Source organism: Equus caballus, chromosome 4 (genome assembly GCF_041296265.1).
Source record: "Equus caballus isolate H_3958 breed thoroughbred chromosome 4, TB-T2T, whole genome shotgun sequence".
NCBI classification, from domain to species: domain Eukaryota; kingdom Metazoa; phylum Chordata; class Mammalia; order Perissodactyla; family Equidae; genus Equus; species Equus caballus.
The window spans coordinates 63,004,499-63,031,596 of NC_091687.1; the positions used below are offsets into that span (position 1 = coordinate 63,004,499).

The 27,098-nt window shown below is 42.0% G+C and overlaps 1 protein-coding gene across 4 annotated transcripts in view; it reads right to left on the reverse strand.

Moving 5' to 3' along the window:
• Positions 1-27,098, reverse strand: part of JAZF1 (JAZF zinc finger 1) — a 321,433-nt gene that overhangs the window by 27,870 nt on the left and 266,465 nt on the right. For all 4 annotated transcript variants that reach the window (XM_023639427.2, XM_070264724.1, XM_070264725.1 and 1 more), the window contains exon 3: positions 23,303-23,499. In XM_023639427.2, coding sequence (XP_023495195.1) covers positions 23,303-23,499 — 197 coding nt within the window. The remainder of the gene's footprint in view (positions 1-23,302; positions 23,500-27,098) is intronic.

Sequence of the window (27,098 nt, forward strand, 5' to 3'; positions counted from 1 at the left end):
ATATATTTACAGGTCAGACTCCAAAATCAGCAGGTGCTAAATTCTGTTCTGCCTGAACTGCCTGTGGCCAATCTGGGTGGGAAGTTTTACTATACTGCATGAGGACTAACCAGATATTTCTGGGGCTTCAGAGAGCTGTGTCTCGACGGCACCAACCCAGAGGTCCAAGCATCACATCATCAGCTCTGCTTCTCCCCACCCTTCCTCCCCCGTGTTTCCAAGACAGACTATCAAACCTCAGCAGGGGCTTCCATCTGGGTCACTTCCTTGTGTGCTAATCTCACGGAAGACCTGAGGGGCTGCTTCTGGCCTGTTTTCCAGGATCATATCCAGGATCCTGAAGGCAGGCCAGGAAGACGCCCCACCCGCCATTTTCAATGTGTGGTAGGAAGTAGGCTTTGTCCATAAAAAACGAAAATAGAAACACAGTGACAAAAGATACCATCTCACTGTCCTTTTCCCATTTTCTTCCCTTTTAGAGTTGGGAAATGGAATTTCCATAGGAAGATCCGACTCTCTGTGCAAAATAAAGGAAGAATTTAATTGGAATTTTTGTGTCTCATGTTCCTAGACCCTCCACTAACTGTCCCCCGACAAGCTCATTTTAAAGCCCCCTCCCCCCATCAGCTCCTCTCCTCTGGGACCTCGCAGCAGGCACCTTCATTGCTCTGACCCTCGCATCTCCCTTGGCTCCCGCTCTTCTGTCTTTGCTCTGGCCTCGACCTGCCCCCTTCTTGTATGTCTTCCAGCTCTGTTTTCAGTTCTAAGAGAGTTGGACTCTGTCTTCTGCTTCTCTCCTACACCTACAAGTCCTGAGTACACTGTTAGTACACACTTTCTGACTGACTTAAAAATGCCCAAGCTTGACCTTTATATGATGTCATCACTGGGTCACAGAACAAAATTTCAAGGTTAGAAAGGACTTCAGGTCTTCTGTGCCAACCTCTTTTCTTACAGAAGACAAGACCAAGGCCTGGGGAGGTGACCTGTCCCTGGTTACATACTCAGCAAAGGTCCAGGCAGGGGCAGAAGTCCAGCACCTAGGTCCTGGACGCCCCCTCCCCACAATGTCCTGTTCAGTGGCTTCCCCAGGCAAATAAATGCAAAACCCACCATTTGCAAGCCAGGTGACAGAGACCTCCCTCATTTCGCAGATACTGTGCATTAAGCTGTTTACAGCTTGTTATACTCAGGAGTTCGCTCAGGGAACACACCCGGTCCTCCAAGATTATGTTTACTAAGCAAGCTGCCTATTTACTTTTCAGAATGCGAGGTTGAAAAAGGTCTTTTGAAAACTACTTTAGACTGAGTTTCTGTATCCCCTAGCCATAACCTGTATACATAGATGCAGCTTCACGACTATACAAAGAATAAGAGGTTTAAACACTTCACATGAACTGTCACTCTAATGTCAAGGTAGCAGTTGGGTTCTAAGCGAAAGACAGTGAGAATTTTTAATTCTAAGTTCTCATATCACTCAGTAACTTTACTGCCCCATCCTCCTTCTCCGCTATGGTTTGGAGTTTGATTTGTGGCCAGCACTGAAACCAAATGGTGCATTTTTCAAATCAGTCCTGGCCCAGAGGCATAAAGGTCAACCTTGGAAAAGCAAAGTGAGTCCTACATGCCAAAGGGGTTGTACTGTTTATAATGCGATTATAACTCTTAACCAACCTCCCTTCTTCAGCTCAAGTCTACTGTTTCTTCTCTTCTATTTGTTTTGCTCTGCAAGGAGAACACTCCTTTTTATCCAAAGACAAACCAAAGACCCTTTGCAAGTCCCATAAGTCATATGTCATCCACAGATTACCTAATGGGATAATCCATGTGTCACAGACTATAAAGGAGGTATTTCCCAGATGCCTCAGTGAGGATTAATGAACAGATACTCAGCAAACCTTTGGGGAGACACAAGAAAACCCCTGGAATGGGCAATGTCATCAAAGCCCAAGCAACTTGTATAGTATGCATTAGTAAATAACCATTTCAAACTACTTTAGGGGCATAATGTTCAAGTTTCAGCATCTAACAGAATGTTCTATATGGCTGTATTTTTCAAAAAAGTGAAAGTTTGGAAAGCCAAACCCCAAATGTAAATTATATGATGGTCCCTATCTTTTGGGGTGGGTTCTAGAATTAGAAGTGTGTGAAGAACATGTGCTTCTGCCTTAGCCGACCGTCCAAAGGGAAGTAGTGATGCAGACACGCATGTCAAGCATCGAAGGCAGGGAGACAATTTGATCAGCACTGTCTTATGTGCTCTGTTCAACAGGACTCAGTTCAGAAAACGCAGCTGAAATGCTTCTGAGGCGCTAAAGCAAATTACTGTCATGTCACTCACTGCGTAAGGTGCTGTTGACACTTTATAGCCACAGAGTGCCCGTAGTGTCTGGAAGTCATTCTGCATTCTTACATAAATGCTTTTGGCCCCCAAACTCCGTTCTCTGCAGAAAAAGGCCTTTCCCTAAAGAACAGCCGTCTGTTCCACAGAGCACAGGGAAAACATGATAAACCAAGTCACACAGCCTTGGCTGTAAACGCATTCTTACACAAGATTTCTACAACTCCATATAAACAAAACACAAGCTATTCACCACTTGCAGAACAACAACCACCACAAACGCACTGGGTTTCCTGCAATTAAGTGGCAATGTTTTACAGTACAATTTTATTGATAACTAAAAAGGAGTAAATAAATAAATATATAAAAAGTCGAACAGATCCCTCTCGCCAAAGGCTTATTCTGCAAATTAACTTTGCAGTAGTAAAAGCTGTGCCAGCTGGAATCTTTCCCCTGTGCTCTGTGGCACAGGCAGCTGAAGCAGGTATACGGCGGAGGGAAAACAAAGTCGGGTATTTTCCACCTTCGTTCAGGGATGTTAATTGAACTTTGGCAAACGTTTAAAGATTTCTCTCTCCATGTTCAAGAAAGAATTAAAAACAGTTGAGCTGGGGAAAACGAACATCTGTTACTGACTTACACTCTCACAACCACAATGAAAAACATTCATAATTAAAGCGATTTTGCTTCCCTGCTAGTTAGATCCGTAATCTCGGGTTAAAAATATAAATGCGGAGGGGCTCCTTATTGTCTCTGGGCTTTCTTCTGATGGCCGCTTGTAAAAAAGGTAGTTTACGCTGGGTTGAGTTTTTTTCCGCTGGAATAACAATATCAGGAAACAGATTTGCGTAGAAAGATAGGGGATGACAACAAAAAGCACCTACGCAACTCAGTCTCGTTTTATGAAGCTATGAAACAGTAGTCAAGAAGTGTTTTACATTTGGGAGTTAAATACACTTTACAGCTGTGTAAAAAACCAGAGCCATTTTGGGCCGAACATAAACATTCCAATGTCTACAAGGTTCACTTCTGTTGAGCAAGCGAGCAGGTTTCTATCAACCGGGAGGGATTTGTGCGTTACGAGTAACAGCATTGAAAAGCCTTCCACATCAAGTCATTTCCCGTCCAACAGGCAGAAATTTCATCAAGAAAATCAAATCTATTTCCATACTTTCATCTTCGCTATTGAAATAACCTCCTAACTGATATATCAGCCTCCAGCCTCTTTGCCCTCCAATCCATCCTCCCTCAGCTGCCAAATTAACATTCTCCCAAATGGCTCCAATCCATAATATCCCTCTTCTTTGATCACATTAGTTACCTCTCTTATTAAAAATGGCGCCCCACTGCCAACTCTATTAAACACAAATTCCTTCACCTTGCGTTTAAGGTTCTTATAGCTATGTGTGCGCTTCATGAATCCAACACACCAATCAAACCTGTGTGTAAACCATCACTGGTCCCTAAGTCATCTTGGCAATGTCTGATGAGGTTTTTGGGCTTAGAATACACAACACTACACCCACCCCATTCTCTACCCTACCTGTACCGGTCCTTGGAGGCCTCTCTCCAATGCTACTTTCCCCAAGTAATTAAATGTTAATTGGACTGTTACCAAGTAGAAGTGACTTCTCCTTCCTTTGACCATTATAACCCTGAATTTAAGGCTCTTGGGGTCAGGAGATTTCTGTGCACACTTGTCTTCCTCTGTAACTGGATTCTCATCTCCTCAAGGGCAGTGATTATTTTCTACTCCTCTCTGCATCCCCTGAAGCACTCAGCACTGGGTCTTTCGCTAACAATCAGTCATTAGACCCAGTTCCTCAGTTGTCTATCTTCTAGAGAGTTGCTATAACCTTTTCTGATTCTTGTCTGATACGCAGCTAAGGCAGATACTTTGGAGCAATTACTACATGGAGTAAAAACAATCACACACAGACACTCGTTTCCATCAATAAAACGTGTAATCTGGTCAAACAGATTTGCCAGGTGTAGGTTCGAACCAGAATGGCCATCATAGTTAGTCCCTTTGCTTGATCAGGCCAAGAGGGAATTAATTAACATTGTTTTGGAAGAATCTTAAGACGGAGTGTAAATGAGCTTATCTAAAGTTCAGCACAGCCTTACTTGCTGAAGATCTAAGGCCACCACCCGAGGAGGCTGCCCTATCCTGGAATGTGTCCGTGGGCTCCAGCCAGCTCTGGCCCCATTCCCACACCATGGAATCCACTCAGGTAAAGGGGAAGAGGCTGGGAAAATCCCCAGGGAGAGAGGAAGCGAGGGCAGAGAGCTATTATACCCTTAGCAGAGCAGGAGGATTTTCCTGAGGTTTTGGAAAATAGGGCTGGACAGTCTTCTTCCGAAGTGGTATTGGTTCAGCACACCTCTGCCTTCCCCTGCGATCCCCTCAGGAACGAAACCCAGAAGTGCCGAGGGAGCTGCGATGTTATTCCTGGCCCCAGCGTGAGCGGGGGATGCGCCATAAATCTCTCAAGAAAGCCTAGGCTCATGGGATTTCCAGAACCAATCTGCTGATTTATGAGCATCAGATCATTCAGATAGACTTCTGAGGCTGAGGTCCTTAGGAAAAATACTAATATATGGGAACATTCCTGTCCTTTAGGAAAATGCTGCTCTTAATAGGATGTGTCTGACATCTATGGAAAAACATCAAAGAACTATAGCCTGGATGAGGCCAGTCAGCAAACCTCTACTTTCAGAATGACTGATCTGGGAAGACTGCTAGTGGCTCACTGGGCAATGATCAACGGGAGAGACAGTGTGGCGTGACACTGGCTTTGCATCTGGGCAGGAATATTGCTCAAATACCCTTTCAGGTCCTCAAGACTGGCCTTGGCAAATGTGAAATGGAGCAGTGAGTTTGCAAACAATGTTCATGGACTGGTGCTCGGTTGGCAGTGATAGAATCACCTGGGAGCTACAGAAAGCTCCAGATTCCCGGGCTCTACCCCTGGAATTCGACAGACTAAATCTGAGGCAGGTCCCAGGGATCCATATATATAAGGTGCTCCCAGGTGACTGGGAAACGTTTGGGAACCACTGACATACAGTATATCGTGACAGAAGTCATCGGTGATTTAAGGTCATGTCCTGATTCTGAAAGAGAGTCCTTGATTGTAAAGCCCCCCAAACCTCTTCCTGCTCCATTATGCTCAGGAAACAGCATCACCACCTACTTGGCGGCTCCAGCAAAGAACTTCCTCTCTTTCCTGCTCCAGTCCCTCAACCAATGCCTGAGGGCTCTATCTCCAAAACACCTTGAGTCCCTCCACATCCCCACCTTGTTATCCTAGTCCCGTCACTGTCACTCTCCTTGGACTGCTGTGATAGATACCTCCCTCTTCCTGTAGCCATTTTTAGCCCCACACTGTCAATATTCATTCATCACTCAGAATACTCTTTTAAAAATCTAAAGCAAACTATAACAATCCCATGTTTAAATCCTCCAATGGCTTCCCATTACACTTGGAAAACAGGGCAAACTTTTGTCATCTGGTTATTTTTCTCCCTCCCCCCTCATCTGAACCAGCCAGCCTCACACACCCTCTTCTTTTTCTTCATCTTACTAAGATGTACTCATTCTTTTTTTTTTTTTTTTTTTTTTTTGCTGAGGAAGATTGTCACTGAGCTAACATCTATGCCAATCTTCCTCTATTTTGTATATGGGTCACCGCCACAGCATGGCCACCGATGAGTGGCATAGGTCCATGCCTGGGAACTGAACCGGGGCCACTGAAGCAGAGCATTCCAAACTTAACCACTAGGCCACGAGGCCAGCCCATAAGATGTACTCATTCTTAAAGCTCAGTTTGATATCATTGTCTCTGAGAAGTCTCCTGTGACTCCCCACCCCGAGGCTGGGCTAAGTGCCCCTTCCTTCTGTGTACACACCAAGTTTGTCTCCATCAGGGAACTTAGCATCCTGTGCAGATTTCATTGTCTACCTCCCCCAACCAGTCTCTGGGCTACTTAAGGACAGAGGTTATGTCTTTTATCTCTGTACATACATTTGGCATGTAGTAGGTACTCAAATGTTGGTTCCATATATGAACAATAATATCTCTTGGTTGTACCTGAAAAAGAAATAATTACCCTAGGAGTGTAGGATGTGCTAAGCACTTCTGAAGAGCACACAAATGAATCATATTTCATATTTTTAGTAGTCGTAGAGGAGAGCAGCCAAGAGTGTGCTTTGGCGAAAGGCAGACCTGGGTTAAGATCCAGGTACTCAAACTTACTAACAGTGTGCCCTTGGGAAGTTACTTAACATTCCTGACCTTCCAGTTTCCATCCATATATAAAATGGGGATGTGAATAACATGCTTAGCAAAGTGCCCAGCACATTCCAGGTGTCCCCACATGGTGACTAACATTGCTATTCTTCTTTCTCCAGGTGGTCACCACACACCAACACTAATGCCCCTTGCTAAGGTCAGGTACGGGCCAGAGGGTCTCTGACCTGCTTCGACAACTATTTTATTCTCCTGGTTTGTTTTCTTCCTTAGATAATCTGTTTTAACATCATTTCTGAAAACTCAACTCTCCTGAACTCTAGAATGGCTTCAGTCACCTGATTCTTCCTCTACTCTTAGGAGAGAATCTGACAGGGGACTCAGGACAGACTCTACCCTTTCTGTCCTTCTCCCTCCAGAGAGCACCTGCTTCTGTTTTCCAGTCTCATTAACACTATTGTCATTACAACTGCCAATATTTTGCCAAGCACCTAAAGTGGAAAGAGCCCTAGATTAGAAGTGTGAATACTTTTCATCTCTTTCTAGATAAGTTTTGCCAGCTTAGTTTCCTAAAATGTCAAGCATTAAACTGCTTTTATCTCACATTAATAACTAGCTTTGGCAAGCAAGAAAGTAAAAGGCACAGTTGGATCATTCTCAAAAATAAGTTGTGAAAAATAAAATCCCAGATAGTAGTGTACTAGGTTCAAAATGCAACGAGATGGCAAAGCTGTGTAGATGCCAATAAAGCAGAAATCACGAGCTGGGTGTCTTTCCCTGGATGATGGAGTCAGTAGGAGAGTTTCCATTACTCTTCCCAGAGAGAGGTCCACGCATCGGTGGGAAGGGCAGGTTTCCACAATGAGCGCTCTATACTTGAGAGTCCTTAAAGACTAGAGGCACTCTTTTCTATCGCTGCTTTGTAGCTTGGAAATCCCAGCTAGTGATGACTTTATGGGTTTGTACGGTGTAGACAAGAGGGTTACTCTTTGGTGAAATTGCTCCTAGGGGAGGTTACTGTGAAAATTCCCATACAACTAATTACCATTCCGAAGGGCAGGCGACCGAGAGAGCGCTAGGCTCTGGCAGAGGCTGTGGTTGGAAAGCCAGTACTCCCAGCTTTATCGCCAACTACGTTTATTTTCTTCCCTATCAAAACAAGGACAGGAAGGGAGAACAGGAGCCCTAGCGAGAAAAATCAACTCAAGGTAATAAGGGAGAACAAAAACCGAAGGCTGCTCCAAGATCTGACTGAGAGGGCTGAGCCTTCTCTGAAAATAGGGAAATCCTGCCCATCCTTCTGCTTTAGCTTTTCTACATAAATAGCCTTCTCAGCAACATGAGATCTTTAGAAGCGAGCATGTAAAGATGCAATGGTCTGAACTGGGGATGGGGTAAAATGCTTCCCAAAATATCGGAGTCGTGGTGCCAAAACCCAGAGGAACTCACGACTATTTTCACCTCCGGTTTTACGGGACCCATAGAGGTAGGTGGCTGGACGTGTTCCTTCCATACTTGGAAGAAATCATTTTCACCTACCCCAGGACAGAGCCAAGAGAAAACAGCTGTCTAGAAAGCCTTGGATTCTGGTTAACTAACTCTGGGAGGGAAAATGGTCTCTGGGAAGAGAAATCAAGGCCTACGTGCCCAAGTTTCAGGTCCACATGCAAAACAAGTTCTGCTAGCAGCCTGTCTTCTCCAGAAGCCCTTCCACACCACACCTGCCCCACACAGGAGCCTTCTTGGTCATAGGTGCCCTCCCGGTCTTGCTGTCATCTTATCTTGCACTAAGGCAGACACAGTGTCCCCATTGGCATCTTACTTGTTGTGACACAGTTTCTTCTCTTTCCCACTGAGTTCCTTAGGGTGCAGACTGTATCTTCTCCCACTCTTACTTCATTCTGATGGACCTAATGATGGTCTTGCATGCTAAGTGCTCAGTTACTGTCTAAGATGGATAATTGATTAAACAAAGGAGAAATTTCTACCAAAAAAGGTCTATAGAGAAAAAGCGTTTTTCCTCCTCTTTGCGGTTAAGCTCTAGTGAAGGGCCTTGTAGTCACTGGCGGATGGGGGTCCGGGAACATTCCAGGATCAGCAGGCCCAGAAGGAATCATGTGGCTATGGTTGGATGAGGTCTTGTGAATGGAGAACCACGAACACAACACGACTGATTATGAAAACACACTCGGTATCCTGCAGTGGCTGGAGTGTGACCGAGAGGAAAAGCACTAGAGTGAGAATCAGGAAGCTTGGGATTTGCTACTGTTTTGACCCAACTTGGCTACATGACCTTGGGCTTGACAGCATGCTTGTGTGCAGGGGTGAGCCTGGATCACTGGCTTTCAAGATTTCTGACCATGACCCAGTAAAAAAAACATTCTATGTCACAACTCAGAAAACAACTCCCACCCCAAACACAAAACTAAAACAGGTGTCCCCAGACAATACTCATCATTACTAAGTCTGAAGCACCTTGTTTTCTATTTCCTTCTTTTTTTTTTAAATGCTGGTCATAACTTACCGATCACAACAGCTGAGATAATCTCTACCTGTTCTATGCCACGCTGTTTTTCCTTCTTTGCTTTCTCTAATCAGAAGGAGTTTGGGGCAGTAATGCATCTCCTAAAGTCAGGGGTGTTAAGGAATGACAACTTAGATAAGAAAGCCTCAGAACACCCACCTGCCGTCTCCCAAGAATTCTCTCCCGCGGGGTAGAGAGGCAAGGGAGCTGCTCTCTGGTCTCTGACAGTCATTTTAAAGAGAGCAGGAAGTGGAACTGGCCCCCTCCCATCCAAGTCATGCATCTCTGTCCTTTCTAGATGACAAATGAAATGGTTTGAGGCCTCTCAGTTTGACATTTATTTTTACCAATTTGTCTTCGTCAGTCTCTGATTCTTTTGAATATTCTAAAGACATTTGCACTGAACACAAAGACCATGAAGATGAACACGTTACAGCAATACTGCTGCTTTGTCACTGAGTAAATTGAGGCCACTCGGAGTACTCCACAGACACGCGCTTTGAGTTGTTTTCTTCATAATCACATTTTCACACTGATCTTGACTCCCTTGGGTCAAGCCAGAGGGTAAGGAAATCTTTGAGAAGCTGATGTGCCCTGTCTGTGTTTCCTGTATCTCTACCACCTCTTTCCTGAGAGGTTCCAAGGAACGATACTACCTGCTGTCTGACATTCAACTAGCATCACGGTTCCCGGCCCCAGGATGGAGCCAAGTGAACTGGCCCACATGGGAATGAAATCCACGACCTCGGACTTAGTGAACCATGCTCCAGACATTTGAGCTAACTTCAAGTCCTGGAGCTCCGGCTGGCGAGCATCGCGAACAGAGAGGGAAGATGACTTAGTCCAAGACTGCGAAGAACCAGCACGCACAGCTCATTCTGCTTAGTATCTTTCTCTGCCCACGAGAAGAATTAACAACAACTGTTAACTGGGAACCTAAATAACAACACGGTCTATCAGGTTAATAAATTCAGGTCACTCAGAACACTTTCTAGACAAGAACCTGGTATCACTTTGAAGGAGCCACAAATTGCCAACTTCTGGAAAATGACAAAAGAGGCAAAATGTTCCGACAAAGTACCCATTCACTTTTCAGTCCCGCCATCTTTCCAAAATATAATCTATTTTCTGTTTTATATATTTCTATTATATAGTAGAAAATACAGACAAAGTGAACAGAAATTCTAGGAGGCTGTGAGATGCTATTTTTAAGAGGCACAGTTACCATGAAGAAGCAGCTACTTTCAAGTTTATATATAGCATAATTCATTTTCCAGTTTCCTCTCCTTGCTTGACAGAATTACAATGACAATGTTCATCAGTATGCCACATTTATAGCTTTAGCTAAAGGGCTCCCACATGGCAAAGGACAAAGTTTTGAGTCTTGGCAAACCTTCCTCTTCTGATGATGCCAGGAAATAGTGCTTTGTTGAGAAGCAAAAAAGGGAAGAAAAAAAATCCTTTTTGGAATATTTATTACTTATCCATTTCATAAAACATTGCCCTATAGATTATTTACAAACGAGTTAACTGGATTCTACTAAACTTTTAATTTGCTCTTTTTTACTCGCGAGAAACCACATATTAGTTACCAATGGTGTATTTATGTTTCCGTAATGCATACTTATTATATAGTTATTCCAGAAGTTGATTTATTTAAAAAAATTTTTTTAAGTCTCAGTTTTTATATTTGCAGTTACTACTTCATAATTTTAATTTTATGGTTTAATTTCCAAAAGGGGCTTATTCATTTCCCAGGAGAAAAACCCCTCCAGGCTGAGGTGCGTTGTCCACAGGTGGTGGGAGGAACATATCCAGCCTGTCACAACCAAGCCCAGGCACCATCTCTCTGGCAGCTCACTCACGACTGAGCTGCAACATTTTAATTTTATGAAAAGTTAATCATTTGTCAAGTTTTGTGAGTCTTAAGGAAATAATTTTCCTTTAGGTACAACATAGCATATTCTAAATTACACACATGTATATTACTGAAACCAAGTGGCATTAATTAAACATTTTTTTCAAAGACTGCTTCCTTTTAGTGGCAGTGAAATACTGTTCATAGCATCTGAGTGCTCTGCCAAAATTAACTTCATCAAGGTGAATTTTAGGGAGACTTTCAACACAGTAACGGTCTAGAATGCTATGTAATATTAGAAAATAGCCATTTATGGGAGGGATATGGATGTGCAAGATATAGGATCACGATCTTGTTCCCAAAACATCCTCCTAAATCGACTGCTTGGCACTGGTCTTTGTAACTGTCTATGCATTAGAATTTAGCCTTGATGACACCCTCCACTTCTGCCTGGCAGACAGAAACTGGAAAAGGACAGCAATGGAAAAGCATGTGGAGGTCCTCTCCACCCCTGAGTTTAAGATTCTGTGCAGCTGTTTTCAAGTCAAACATCCTAACTAGAATCTTAAGTATACAGCTACACAGCATGGAGAGAGCCTGAAGTAGATCTCATGGAAAGCACCATTTTCACAATTTACTACAAGAGAAATTTGCTCTACATGGATTTTTTCCTGTTATTTGAATATTATGGTAATTTTGAAAAATGCATCTATTTGAAAACGAAAAGTCTCTGCAGACCCAGGCTGTCAAGAGACATCTTAGCTGGCCCACAACGGCAGGTGCTGTCTAGCTACTTTATTCAAAATTCTTTGCACCAGAGGAAAAGCGTTTCCCTGAGAATGACTTGTTCTTAGGCCTGTAATCATCTGAACACCTAGGCTCCTTTTTCACCTTTAAGGAAGAAAAAAAGTAGTGATTGGGTACCTAGGTAGAAAACAGCACACCATGCATGATTAGATCTCAAAGTCATACACAGTTGTCCCCTAACGGTCTCTAGTTTCTCAGGGGTGATTTTCTATGTGTGTTTCCATACCAAAGAGAGCTGGATTGGCTGGGTTTGAAAAAAAAATTCCTTATTCAGCTCAGTGGATTATGAAACACATCTTTGATCTGATAAGATCATACCAACTTATTGCTGGTTTGATGAATATAAATTAACATGAGCATCCAGTTTTCCAAGGTGGAACTATGTAAGTCTGGTGGCAAGGTATAGACGTGTATGACCAGCAACCTCTCCAGCCCTGACCCCAGCAAGGTTCCAGCAGCCGAAGTCCCCCTTCCTATCAAACACCACTTCCTTTATAGTGCATTTCCAAGTTTGAACAAAGTTTGACAGGAGCAGAGAGATTCTGTACCTTGATTGCCTTTCTAGCAAGAACAAATTAGCTTAGAGCTTTCTCATTTTTCTGCAGATTCTGTCTCTAATGCTGTGCAGCTGGGTGTGCCTGGGGATCATTTTATTGTTAAAATTAGACTCTCATGGAAAAGACATTAAAACAAGTTTGCTGCTGTGATACCACGAAGATGAAAGGGCTCCTCTGATTTTAATATGCTGTGTTCTAGAGGGAAGGGAAAAAGAAAAGCTTCTTTGGAAACACACACATTTGGCCGGGGTATGAATTCATCAGGTGTTAACCCTCCGTCAGCTCCACAGCAGAGGCGCAGGTGAGCGCTGAGCGTCTGTTTGTTTATCCATGTTTTCAATGGAATCCACACCATTTTCCAGGCTTACAATATGCTCCTCTCTTTAGCACTCATGTTTCGGTTCTGGTACTTGCTTCCAAAGGAAAATTACTAAGAAGTGTGCACTGATGGGTGTTGGCACATGAGCAAGTTCTGGATCTTGGTTTAAAGAAAGTGCATTCTTTTTGGGGAAAAGGGTGTGAGCAGCACAGTCAATGTATGCCCTTTAAAATAACTTTATCTTGTGATCTTTCTTGCTATTTTTTTGGCCAGTGCAGAGATCCCTGCTGGGACAAGAAAAAGCAACATCGATGGAGGGCCAAAGCCTTGTCCACAGACTGTTTCCAGCACTAGGTGAGATATGACTGTAAAGATAAGACTGTCAAAATCTCTAGCAGGAATTCTTAACACTGAGTTTGATTAAACGACAACACAGTTAGTAGTAAGAGATGAAATTTAGGTTTATGACTAAATGTAGATGGTTAAGCATGGTATTGTAAAAATGACGGGCCTCAAAACTATCTTCCTTAGAAGATAAATTATTGAGCCCTTTCCGTTAGTGCAGATATGAAATCTGAGAAGAATCTGCTGAGTGGCTGCCCATCAAACAAACTGGGTTTATTCAGAGTCTCAGAGGACGTGCTCAACATGGGCTGAAACAGAACAGCTTTTAATTAATTTTCTTTCCTGTAAAATTCTCAGCATAACGAAGCACATCATCTCACACAAGCAAACTATTTTGGCTACTGGAAGACTCAGATGCTATAATTTTTTATCAGAAACATTTTCAGTCATGGACCAATTCTGTGTCCGGAGAACGAGTGTTTGGCAACTAGCTCTTCTTTGTCTTTCCTTCTTTCCTCTTTTTCCCATCCGTCTGTCTGTCTGTCTGTCTCTCCCTTTATTTAATATGTGCTGCAGTTGTTTTATTTGACCACAATTCCATTTCCTCGGTGTTCCTAAGCTAAGAAAGCTGAGAATAGATGATCCCGTTTACTGTCTTTCCTCTACAGAGAGGAAATTCCAGAGATTTTCGTACTAAAACCACCGCATGTATTTACTCCCTTTGTTCTTACATGGATTGTTTACAGCAGAGGAAATGCTATTTGCTCATTCAAGGAGTGGGTGGGAGTTGTGGGCTCCTGTTCCTTATCTCTGCCTGGGTCATCAATTTTTTTTTTTAACTGAGGTAAAATTTTCATAGAGTGCAATGCACAGATCTTAACTGTATAATTCGATAAGTTTGACAAATGTACACATTTGTGTAACCAACATCTCAATCAAGATATAGAATATATCCATCATTCCAGAAAGTTCTCATCTACTCCCTTTCCCCACCCACTCTGAGTCAACTACTGTTCTGATTTCTGTCATCACAGATCGGTTTGCCTGTACTTGAAGTTCATATGTATTCCTTTGGGTCTGGCTTCTTTTGCTCAGCATAATGTTTTTGAGATTCAGCCATGTGTTGTGTGTATCAGTACTTTGTTCCTTTTTATTGCTGAATAGGACTCCACTGTATGGAGAGATCATGGTTTATTTATCCATTTACCTGCAGATGGACTACTTAACAGATTGGGCTATTGCAAATAAAGCTTGCTCTGTACACCCTTGTACCTGTCTTTTGTGGACATATGTTTTCCTTCCTCTTGGGTAAATACTGAGAGTAGAATCGGCAGGTCAACAATACCTTGGTCTTGGAGCCCTGAAGAAGCTATACGACCTCTGTGGGTCTCGCCTCCTCAGCTGGGTGGAGGAGCAGTGACATCTGACGCCCTCTCCCTGCAGAGCAGCTTTGAGGACTTTCTCTGCTCTTCAAAGGCAAGAGGGCACGGAGTTTCTGAGATGCTTCAGTAAAACTCATGAGGTCCTGAAAACCTTGAGATGCCCTCTACATGGCCCTATGACCTTGATGTATCTCCTCAGTGAGATGTTCAATTCTTTCACATCTTTAAAGGGCATCAAAAATCTAAAAGGACCTCCAAGTGGATGGGGCAAAGGGGCACCCCTCCCCCTACAATTGTGATGGCGGTAGGGCCTAAGTGGGCACATCCTTCAACAAGAGAGGGGATAGGGCTCGTTAAGGAGTGTGTGTATCTGTTAGAAACATCCAATTGAATTTTCTTAGTGCACTGAATTTCCATAATTAAAAGGGTTATTGTTGCTACCTTTACTAAAACAATAAAACAGGATATAAAAATCTATAAACCTGTTAACTCTTTACTTCTACCATCCCTGGTCATAAAATGGTTATCTTCAATCCTCCTTATTAATAAATTAATGAGAATAGTGTCATTTTTGTTTTCAGATATGACCCCCCTTCCCCTAGAAAATATACCTATGCCCAGAGCAGGTCATTAGCAAATACCACCTGTAATGCACATTCCTGGAACAAGCCTTCTCTGAGGTTAATGCAGACTAAAAATAAACATGCCCAAGCGTTCTGGCCAGGGCGGGGGAAATACCGTCTGCCCAAGAGGGCAGGATTCAGTTAAGAACGAAAAATGTTTTCTTTGTTTTGAACATGCTATATAGCTACTTCATGAAGCCCTAACTAGCCTGACAGCATCAGCCATTTCCACCATTGACAGCCAGCCGTTGCTGAACACAATGGGCTTATTGACTAGTGCAGGGCGTCTGGAACGCACAGTAGGGCACTTCCAAAGCTGATGTCTTTTCTGAACCGGCGGTTTAAGTAGAAACAGTGTTGACCTAAGCAGTTGTTTGTCTCTATCCTTATTCATTTATCCTCACAGTGCGGTGCATTGCCTCCAACATACAGATGAGGAAACTGAGGCTTGGAAAGGTTTAAGGTCATCTATCCCTCAAGCAGCAGAACTGAGATTTGAATCCAGATCCCTCTGATGCCAAAGGCTGTCACTACTTCACCTCTATGCTCCCAAAGTTTTGGAAGGTGACTCAGAAAACTCCAGGTTTACGTAACAGTCTTTGTCAACATATGCAGACACGCTTACTAATTCCCTAAGCTGACATTCCATAATGATCATTAGCTATAAAATTGTTTGACCCCAAATCAGTTTCTCACTGATTTCACCTTATTCCAACTTGTTTGGAATTCATATTTGCCTTATAATATCTAAGACATTTTATGGGTGTGAATATACAGCTTCTAACTGCACTTAGAACACAGCATAGAGAGAATGACTCCATGTGTGTCTCTATCTTGTCTAACCAAATATCCACGCTGATAATTTAGTCCATCTGTCTATATATCATATTCATTAAGCACCTGTCCTACATGTATATAACCTGCTTCTACTAAGAGATGTAAGTTCTAATCCACAAGGGCTATACCTTATGCTTTTTTTGTATTTCCAATACCTGGCAGAGTGACTATAACAGAAGAGATGCTCAATAAATGATGTCAACTGGAAAGACGCCCAATCCTGGTGCTGTGGAAACAGTGGCGACTCCACTTGGGAACCACCTGAACTTGGGCAAGTTATCATTTAAATAAGCCTCAATTTCCTTTGTCTTTCAAGTGGGGTTAATAATGGTGAATGTGAATGCTTTTATGCACTATAAAGATATAATCTATCATTACAGGTCACCATAGATTTCGTTGTTTTCTTTAAGTCAGGAAAACGTTTTGTTGGGGAAGGTCTCTTCTAAGTGGTTTAGTTTTGGAAACGTAATTGAAATACCATTTTGTTGTCGCCATCCCTATTCTACCAGCTCTTCAAGTAGCAAGAGGAGATGAAAAATAAGCAGGCACTTAAGATGGCGGGGAAGGAAGCAGAATTAGCGATGACACTCAGGAAGCAGGATAAAGGTTTTACAAGTCAATCAAAAAAAGATGAAAGGAAACAATTAGAACAAAGTAGTGTATAAACAAACAAGCAAACAAACCATAGGCCAGGAAAGGGTGTGTTGGTGACCCCGAGCATAATGCAAGCCAGAGAATACAGGACAGCTTGTCCTTCTCCAGCTACAAGACAGCACACTTCCGTGGAAATAGAAATCAAGGCCATGTTCTCAATGGGAAGATTTCGGGGAATGTTTCTTAGGCATCATACAGACATTCAACTCTTTATGGAAGAAACTGTTCGAAATACCAAACTACAGCCTCAGGAATTCATAAGCAGGTCGCAAAATTCAGTCAGGCTGAAATATTTCACTTTTCTTTTCTCATTCTCCACCATTCAATAGGAGAGGATTTATCTCTCTGAGGAATTTCCTTCTATTTCACTCTCTTCTTCTGAGTGGATAGGGGGAGGAATGTCCGTTTAGACCTTACTTTTTTAGTTATGCTTTTTTCTTTGAGATTTTCTGTCATTATTAAGCCTATTTACATTTATTTTACTTTCTAAAAATAAAGGCCTTGGAGGAGAGTTCATCTCAATTCCATTTAGATAGAGCTTCTAAACGTCAAGCAAAATTCTATCAGTTCTATATGTCTGCATTGCAGAGTAACTTCCATCCTGAGGGAAAAATTAATACTTTAAGAAATGATTTGTTGGGGCAAGCCCGGTGGCGTAGAGGTTAAGTTTGTGTGCTCCGCTTCAGTGCCCAGGAGTCAGAGCTTTGGATCCCAGGCACAGACCTACACACTGCTCATTAAGCCATGCTGTGGTGGCATACCACATACAAAATAAAGGAAGATTGGCACAGATGTTAGCTCAGTGACAATCTTCTTCAAGCAAAGAGAGGAAGATTGGCACCAGATTTTTAGCTCAGGGCCAATCTTCCTCACTAAAAAAAAAAAAAGAAGAAGAAGGAAATAACTTGTGTATTATAACTCTGGAAAATTTCAAAATCCTTGTAATTTGAACAATTTATTGTAAAAGCCATAAAGAAATGTTAACAGTCTACTATAAGGCCAAGTAGCAGAAGACACAGGAATATGAAGCGAAATAACACAATATAGAAACTTAAATTTATGCATTAATAGATATATTCTGTGACTTCATAGTCATCATAGGAGCCTAACAAGAAAAAAAAATTGGTTTCTTTTCCTTGGGTGGCTTTCTCTGGCTTAATACTTGAATTTTCCCCCCTGAGTGGGCCAAAATACATATACAAATATTTTCCAGGAGAGACTATGCAATGCTATTATAACCAGAAACCCAGCCACAGCTTCTCCACTAAGACATAAGAAGCATCTGCTCAGTCCCATTGGACTCATCTCTGGAGCCGAAGCAAGTGGACTACAGTAACCTTTCTCCAGGCCAGGTGGAAATATGTGAACTCAAGCAAGAAAACACACAGCTATGACAACTAGATGTGTCATTTTAAAACACAGGTTTCCCAACTCTGGCTGTAGGTTTGAATTACCTGGCCCAAGAGAGATTTTAAAAACTTCCAATGCCCAAGCCCCACCCACCAAGAGAATGAGAGTCTCAGGGGTGAAGTCCATGCAAAGGGAAGTTTAAAACCTCTCCAGGTGATTTCAATCTTCATCCTGATAGAGAGCCATTGTTTTAAGAGATTCAGTGGGCAAATAGGGGGCGTGGGTTGGGGCTGGGGGCTGGGGGAGAGGCAAAGAGAAATGACTTTCTTAACTAGGCTGCAGGCACTGATAACCAGAACAACCTGCTTACTAATGATGGATGCACAAGCTAACCTAGGCCTTTCATACAGGGTGACCTGGCTCCTCCCCGCAAAAAAGGTCAATTAAAATAATTTGAAGGAAAGAAATTCATTAAGCTTTTTTTGAACGGGGTTATTCCATCTATATCTGCCTCTATGTCTAATTCTGTCTATATCTTCTGATTATACACAGTAAACAGTTGTTTTAGTTACAAAAGTAATACAAGCTCATTTTAGAAAATGTGAAAAAAGAAAGAAGAAAAATAATACCCATCTTCCGATCATATTAAGGTAACAATGCTTAAATTTTGGGGAGTAAAAAATAAAATTGGGATCATACTGTACATACAGTTTTGTAAGCCAATTTTTTCACTTAACAGTATAATGTGAAAACCTTTCCATGTCATTACATGGTGACCTACACCATTGTTGTGAATGGCTGCAAAGCAGTCCATTGTTTGAAATGGTCGTTATTTATTTATTAGTGATGGATTTTTGCTTTAGGTTTATTCATGACACAGTTAGAACCATGATCCCTTCAACTATAAACTAAGTAGGATTAGTCTGGCAAATACTGAAAGGATGAAACGGTGGTATAATGGTAAAGGGGGAGTGGAGAAATCCTGATAGGGAGCATTTGCCGATTTCACCCGTGTAAATGCTCCCACGATGGCCAATCTCAAGATAATGTTTCCACAACTGGCTTGCAAACCTGAATATTTAGCAGTTGGATCTCTGGAGTCAGCTCCTACGGCCCCTTAAAGAAAACTATGACTGAACTAAACTGGGAAGTTCTTCAGTTCTGACCTGCTACTTGAATGGTGGAGTGGAGTAAAAGTGGGCGTTACTATGAGTGGAGGTGAACCACATCCAGCATCTGAACATCTTTTTGTATTTGGGGTTTGGAGTTGCTGAGTTAGGACTCGAGGCAGCTAAACGGCTGAAGGTGTAATAAGAGTTTTTAAAGAGGTACTAACGTAATAATAATTAATGTGTAAAGGAAGAGTGAGTTCACCAGAAAGACACATTCTTTTCATAGACAGACATGCTTTGTGCAAGTTAACCTTACTAAGCTTCTATTTCTTCAATCTGTATAGGGGAATTAACAACACGTCTCAGTGAGGCTGGTGTTAGGATTAAATACAGCATCATACATAAAGTATATAGCAAACACTCGACAAATGTTAGTTGCCTTTCCGTTTTAGTAATTACACTCTCCACAGTATTACTTTTAAAGGAGAATGTTATGAATTGTTTTAACACTTTATTTTCAGGGAATTTAATCACGTTATCTTTAAATTCCGTATCTCTGTGATTTAAACCAGGGGTTGGCAAATTATGGCCTGTGGGTCAAATCTGGCCAGTTTTTGTAAATAAAGTTTTATGAAAACTTTTAGTTTTAATGGAACACACCATGTCCAATCGTTTGTGTAGTTCTGTAGCTGCTTTCATGCTACGACAGCAGAGTTGAGTAGCCAAAACAGACCCTATGGCCTGCAGAGCCTGAAGCATTTTCTGCCTGGTCCTTTATAAAAAAGGTAGTTGACCCATGATTTACACCATTGTAAGCTTTCTTTAAGTGAATACTTTCTTTTTTTATATATTAAAAGAAAACAAAACATGGATAGGAAATGAACAAGATGAAAAGAAGATATGGTATATATATATATATATATATGTATACACACACAATGGAATACTACTCAGCCATAAAAAAGATAAAATCGTCCCATTCACAACAATATGGATGGACCTTGAATGTATTATGTTAAGTGAAATAAGCCAGATAGAGAAAGACGAACTCTGTATGACTCCACTCATAGGTGGAAGTTAAACATAGAGACAAAGAGAATTGATTGGTGGTTACCAGGGGGGAGGGCACAAAGGGTGAAGTGGTGCACCTACAACATGACTGACAATAATGTACAACTGAAATTTCACAAGGTTGTAAACTATTATAATCTTAATAAAAACTTAAAAAAAAAACAAAAAAACCCCGTGACTGGAGACAACCTGGTCATACCGTCTAGTTACGGTCATCTATTTCTGAGGACAGCTGTATTACTCTGTCTTGAGCATCTTACTCTGACTTTTAAAACATCTTACTCTAGACTTTTAAGTACTATGAATAATAAAAACTTCAGAACCCTAAAAAAAAAAAAAAAAGATGAAAACAGGAGATTCTTCTAGGATTTAGAAGCTGCAAAACAAATTCTGGTTCCAAGAATACCTAAGAAATACTTGAAACTCTAGGATGAAGTTGAGCTCTGATTCCTTCTAGTCAAGACAGTATATTTTAAAGTATATTTTATAAATGAAATTTTCCACAAAATGACTATTACTTCTGGACCAGGAATGCACCTTGAATATGGAATTTGGAACTGAGAGAATTTAGGAGGTAGAAACATGGAATATTATTTATAACCTGGCAGTGAAAGTGACCAAAACCACATTAGTCAGGCAAAATAAGCTGATCTCTCTAACTACAGGTAAAATAACATTTCAAACATTGAAAAATGTACACAATCAAAATTGTACAAGGTAGGGCTTTAAGAAACCATTTCCCCTGCTAATTTTTGATGTTTACATGGAATGTTCTTCAAGCAGCAAATAACTTACCAATGATCTTGACAGACGGAAAATGATACATCTTTACCACAACATAAATTAATTCTCTTAGTGGGAAATTGTTAAAATAGGCAAGGTGTCAGAAAGATTTCTTTATGTCTGAAGGAAAGGAAATGATTCCATTTCTTCCAAACATTCTTACATGAAAAATAATAAACTCTCACTTTTAAACTGTCTTTATTTTCACGGGGTTCTAAGGCACCCGCTGCTAATTGGGGCAGTCATGGTTATCTGGTGCTGGCCATGAGTCGGTCCATACCAGGTCAGTTATAAAACACACCCCCATATGAAACTGCCGCCATAATTCATATTAGATATGAATAAATATTCATAGAAATACCCAGAAAAGAGGATCGCAGAATTACAACACTCTCACGGCATTCCTTAGATTTACACAGTCAACGTTACGTGAAGATCCTGGGAAGTAAATCTTCACAGAATAAAATATAAAGGAAACATGGTGACCAACCTAGGGAAATGGACGAATGCCCACGGCAAATGAACCGATTCATCCTCTACGGAATGATCCTGAGTCTGTTCATGAAGCAAGTAGTTGAAAACTCCAGACCACAGAGACGGACAGTGACTGAATGCTCGTGCATACGTATGCCATCGCATTTGACTCTCACACAAAAACCTTTCATAATGGGTACTACTAGTGATTTGTAAACAGAGAAGTTCAGGTAGGAACTCTGGCCGGACTGCCTCCCACGCCTATCCTGTCTTCAGAATGCCCAATCCTGACAGAACACAGGGTGTCTGTCAACCAGGAGTCCCTGAGATACCCCTAGAAGAAGAGCTCTCATAACTAAGTCAACTAAGTTTGGGAAACTTACTAAATCCTCCCCTTGGAGAATAACAACGTATATTAAAGTCTTGTATTAAGGAAACCAGTTTACCTTTGTTTAACCTTTCCTCTCCCCAAATTTATTAGGGAATCCCTTTTTCCCAACTACTATTTTGTGAAACGCACTTTGAGAAATACTACTTAAGTCACCTCCCTCGATGGGAGATGGATGACAGAGAAAGATATAAACTGTAAGAGAAAATAAACATTTTTACCCATGGTCAAGGGGGTGATGCTATGGAGATGATGGTGTGATTCTAAGTGGCTTCTTTTCGCTCTTAGGATCAACCAGAATTTTTAATAGGACCCACAATACACTGGTCCTTGCTGACATCCTCAGCCTCATCTAACACCTAGCCATCTGGCCAATTTTCAGTGCCTGGGCCCTGCCAGGCTCCCCCTCACAGACACCACAGAATGCTGTTCCCCAGCTACACACTCCTCCTTTCCCTCTTTACCTATTTGACTTCTATTTATCTTTCAGGGGAAGCCTTTCCTGACCTGGTGGGACTCTCTCTGGATACTCTCATATGACTGAGTTCTTCTATGTAATACTTGTCATGGTTACAATGTTATATTTGTTGGTTAATAGTATATACAAATATAATTGGCATATTTATTAATTGGTATATTTATTGACTAATGCCTGTCTACATGCCTGCTAGGGAGAAGGGAAATATATTCCCTGCTTCTCAGATGGGAAAAATTGGAGGAGGGAACATTCCGGTGTCTTTCTACTGTCTCTACTCACTCCTGCCTATGGAGGAAGAATGACTTAACAGACCTCTGAATGGGCAGCAGGGACTGCGCATGCTCAGCTCTGGGCCCAGGGTGCACTCTGGTCTGCTCCCGCTCCGAGTAAGCTCAGAAGGGCAGTCTGGGAAATAAGGTAAATTCATGGAAGACATACTAAGAAGCCCAATGGTTACAGATCCAAGCTCCATTCTGTGGTCCAGCTTTATGCACTAATAAAGTTGATTTTGATCTTCACCTCTGACTCCTACTTTCTAGTTGCTTCCACGTTTTGGAGGGGAAGACAAGAGTGTGCTCTTTGGCACCTAGAATGCCAACATCTCCCACTAGGCCCAAGCTCCTTCAGGACAGGGCTGGGGGCTCCTTTGGCTCACAACTGTAGCTCAGTGCCTGGTGCACAGGAGGCACTCTAATTTTTTTAATTAATCATTTTATTACGGAAAAAATTTTAAATAACCAAAAATAGGGAGGATGGTGTAATGAACTCCTATGTACTCACACCCAGCTTCAACAATAATCAACCCATGGCAATCTTGTGTCATCTACTCCTCCATCTGATGGAAGCAAATCCAAGACATCGCATCACTTCATACATAATGAATGGCAAAGACTTGAAAAATACCTATAATACCATTATCCTACACATTTATAGACAGTAATTTATAAATATTTCTTCAATAACGAATAGATGAATGAATCAACAAACGCTATAGAGACCAGTAAAGGGTCAAAAACGAGGTGGGTCTGAACCATCATCTGTCCCTGGCCCCCTTCTGTCCCCAGCATATCATATCTTATCACACACACACTCTTCCCTTGTGTTCCCCAACTCCCCCGCTCCAGGTGGTAGGGTCAAGCCACTCACCTGTTGGAGTGCTGCTGCGGAAGGAAGAGGAGGGGGTGATGGGCGGGGTCACGGGGGGAGTAAGGCTTCCACTGCTGTGGCGTGGTGGAGTGGACACATTCCCCCGAGACACTGAGCTGGACAAGGTCAGCGAGAGCTTCGGCTGAATCTTCTTCTTTAGGGACTCCTGCTCTCGGCGGGCAGCATCCGTCATGAATCTGCAGCAAGAACAGAAGGTAAGTAACTGGGATCATCTACAGGGCATGAGGAATTACGACAGTTAACCCGAGTCTGACAGATGCTCCACCCTGGCAGAGGGTTCACAGATCTGTCTCACTCTCAAAAACTCACAACAGATTCCCTTTTCCTCCATGATGAAATTATCTTCCAGCTTGTTGTTTTAAGGTTCCTCAGAGTCAGCTCCATTTCTTCCCTATGCAAACCTTCCTTGTGGGAAACTCATACACACGGACAACTATCTGTACCTACTGCAGTGCCTTCAGTTACAAGCTTTCCTCTCTCTTGGAAGGTTCTCTCTTCTCAACCCATAGAAAACCCATCTATTCTCAGTCTCCCAGCCACTCCCAGGTAGAGGGGGCCTCCTTCACCTGTAGGTCGGTAGTGTTTATTGTTTGTACCACTTTACTGCCACTTAACATACAGGCCCCCATGAAAACTCTGATTCTTTTGTGTATTACTCTGGATTCTCATATTGTTATTGGGGTTTTAAAATTTTTCTTGGCTGACTGAAGGTCTTGTCTCCCAAGCCATTAGCTGAAAGGAAAGGACTCAAGTCCCCCTAACCGTTGCCAGCACACTGCCAAGGCCCCTCAGTAAACATTTACAGAATGACTGAATAAATATGCACACGCAGATTCAAAAAGAAGGGAAGAGAGCAGTGCAGGGAGAAAGACTGCTAAAGATCTGTTTATGTTGTGATTTTATTACTCATAAAAGGAAAGGCGACTTTTCTCAATAGTTTCACTTTGGTAACTTCAAAGTTATTTTGTCAACATTTCTCTTACGTTAGCAATATTCAAACTTTGTTTTTTTCTCACTGTACAATCTAACAGCTCATAAATTCATGTAATACAATATTCAAAACAATCTTTGAAATAGTATCTCTTACCTAAAGAGCAAACATCTTTTTGTATTACAGTCACCCGCCACCTAACAATGTTTCGGTCAATAACAGACTGCTTATACGACAGTGGTCCCACAAGATTAGTACCATATAGTCTAGGTGTGTAGTAGGCTGTACCATTTAGGTTTGTGTAAGCGCACTCTACAATGTTGACACAATGATGAAATCACTGAAATACACATTTCTCAGAATGTGTCACCACTGTTACGTGACGCCTGGCTGTATTGACAGGCAGACTTTGCTAGCTGCGTTTTTGAAAACTGTGATGGAAAGCCTAGTGAATAGAATGTATACAAGCATTTAGGTAATAAAAACAGGCACCTATGCCCACTACCTAGGCTAAGAAACAGAACACAAGCACACCCCTCAAGTCCTCTCTCTACCCCGCCCTCCCATCAATTGTGTTTTAACTATTTTAATATAATTCATCGTAAATGAATTCCATCACACTTAAACATGGTATTTTATCCAACCCATTTCACATCCTGCCTACCAAATTCCTTAGTATTTGTCTTCATTACACTACGAAGTTTTGGAAGTCAACAGAAAGTTCCTGATAAAAGCTTAGAGTTGATCAAACACCCAATGAAACAATATCACAATATTGTTACAGTGTCTTAAAATGTCTACTTTTATACTTGGAACATGGATGGCACATTTCTTGAATGGCTTCTGCAATACAATCTAGACATATAAAGTGGATTTTATATGCAGAACTGAACTGTAATAAAGCTACATGCTTTGCCTTGAGCTCTTAGGTTTTCTGCTACAAGATGGTGATGATTTGAAAAGCAGAAAGGAACAACCAACGCAAAACAGAATTGTTTGTACGCGGGAGCCAGGTACTCATTTATTTTCAGATGCAAAGTGGGCTCTACTGCTCTTAAAACTGTTCCCCCTCCTCATGAACCTCTGCTCAAAATATGGGCTCTCAGAAGAAGCAAGGAACTAGTGCTATTTTTTTATTATTCTAAGTAGAACTACTAACTGGTGTAGCGATGAGTTTATCAAATTGGGGTACACAGTGTGCCGGGGAGTGGGCAAAACCACAAGATAAACATATTTCTTCTTCCAGGAAGACCACTGTTCTCAATGTAGGTAATTCAAGTTAGTTTTTAAAATAGTCAAATAAACACAGGTACGCTATGGATTAGAATGAAAAATTTACAGCTTGCATCTTAGCTAAGAGCACGGGACTCGGAGGCAGGCAGGCCAGGGTTCAAGTCCTGGCTGTGCTACTTACTATGTGGCTTGAGGCAAGCTGATACACCTCTCTCAATCTCAACTAATGTTATTCTCCGTAACATGGGACTAAGAATTGTGGGTAAAGGGTTAACATACATCTCTTCCCTTTCTGTAGGAGAATTTGATCTTTGGTTAACTCTGGTAATCCACTAAGACAGTAGGTCAACTACATTACTAGACAACACTCCTTATGATAAGATTAACCCCTGACTGGTAAATTGCATCTCGACTGGGAGGAACAAGGAATCATCCATACATACCTGATAGGAAGATGGAGCTTGGGGCTTCCTGAGTGTGGTGAGCTGTTCCCGAGGCATGTCCCTTGCGGGGAACTGGGGAGTATGCCCAGGGAGTGTTACAGGAGCTCTGACTCCTCTTAGGGCCAGGGCAGCTCCCACCCCTGCCTGAGGGGTATCTCGTCTCTCTGCATCTCAACAGGATGCCCTGTACCAGAGAGGACTCCACAGAAGGCCTGATGCTGCCCTGATGGCAAGCGGTGGCTCTGCCCACCTTCCCTCTGACCAGACCCAGCAGCCTCCGGTCATCTTTTAAGTCTGAATCTAGGAAGATCACCCACTGGTGGACAGGCAATAATAGTGCCACCTTCAGAGAACTACAGCGAGGATTAAGTGAGGTAGCAGTGCCTGTGATATAGGAAGTGGCTCAGAATGTAGAAGCTGCTATCACCATATAAAAGCTTTATAACGTAGTTTTATCTATAGCTTCCCACCTACCTTACTTAACTCTGAGTTTGTTGTTTATGACTCTGAAAGCCCCTGCTTCATACCTCGTGTGTAGAAGAATGGATTGTGGAATGGCTGATAGGGAATCAGCCCAGAGAGTGTACATATAGTGTCAGACAGAAATTCTTGCCAAAAGAAAACAAGAAGAAAAGAGAGAGAGGCTTCTCCATGTCGTCTCTCACTCTGGTTAAAAAGCATCAACAGCTCATGCTTTTTACTGTAAAATAAATACTCTCCTACAGCTCAGATATAAAACAACAACTATAAACAATCACAACAACGCACCCATGCACATCTCCCACCTTTACCCCAATAGGGGTTTGGTCAGTTATGGATGGCAATCTATTTTTGGCTTATATCTGCTAAGTGCTTTCTAGAAGTGAGAATGAGGCACCACGTTAAAAGCACTAAACACGAAACTCACAAAGCATTTCTGCCAGCCATTCTCTCTCTCCACCCTCCTTCCTCCTCTCTTGGATTGGTGGTTATGAACTTGTAGCTACACCCATAAATCATGGCAACCTTGCCGAACCAAGATACACACCTGCACAATCTATTTCTGGTGACAACATACATGCATGGGAGCATTAAACACGTACACCAACTCCTTGGGAGCATTGGTGAAAATTTACCAGTTTCTCACTGACAGTGTTGCATTGTGCCATTACTTTACCTGCTTTTTGAG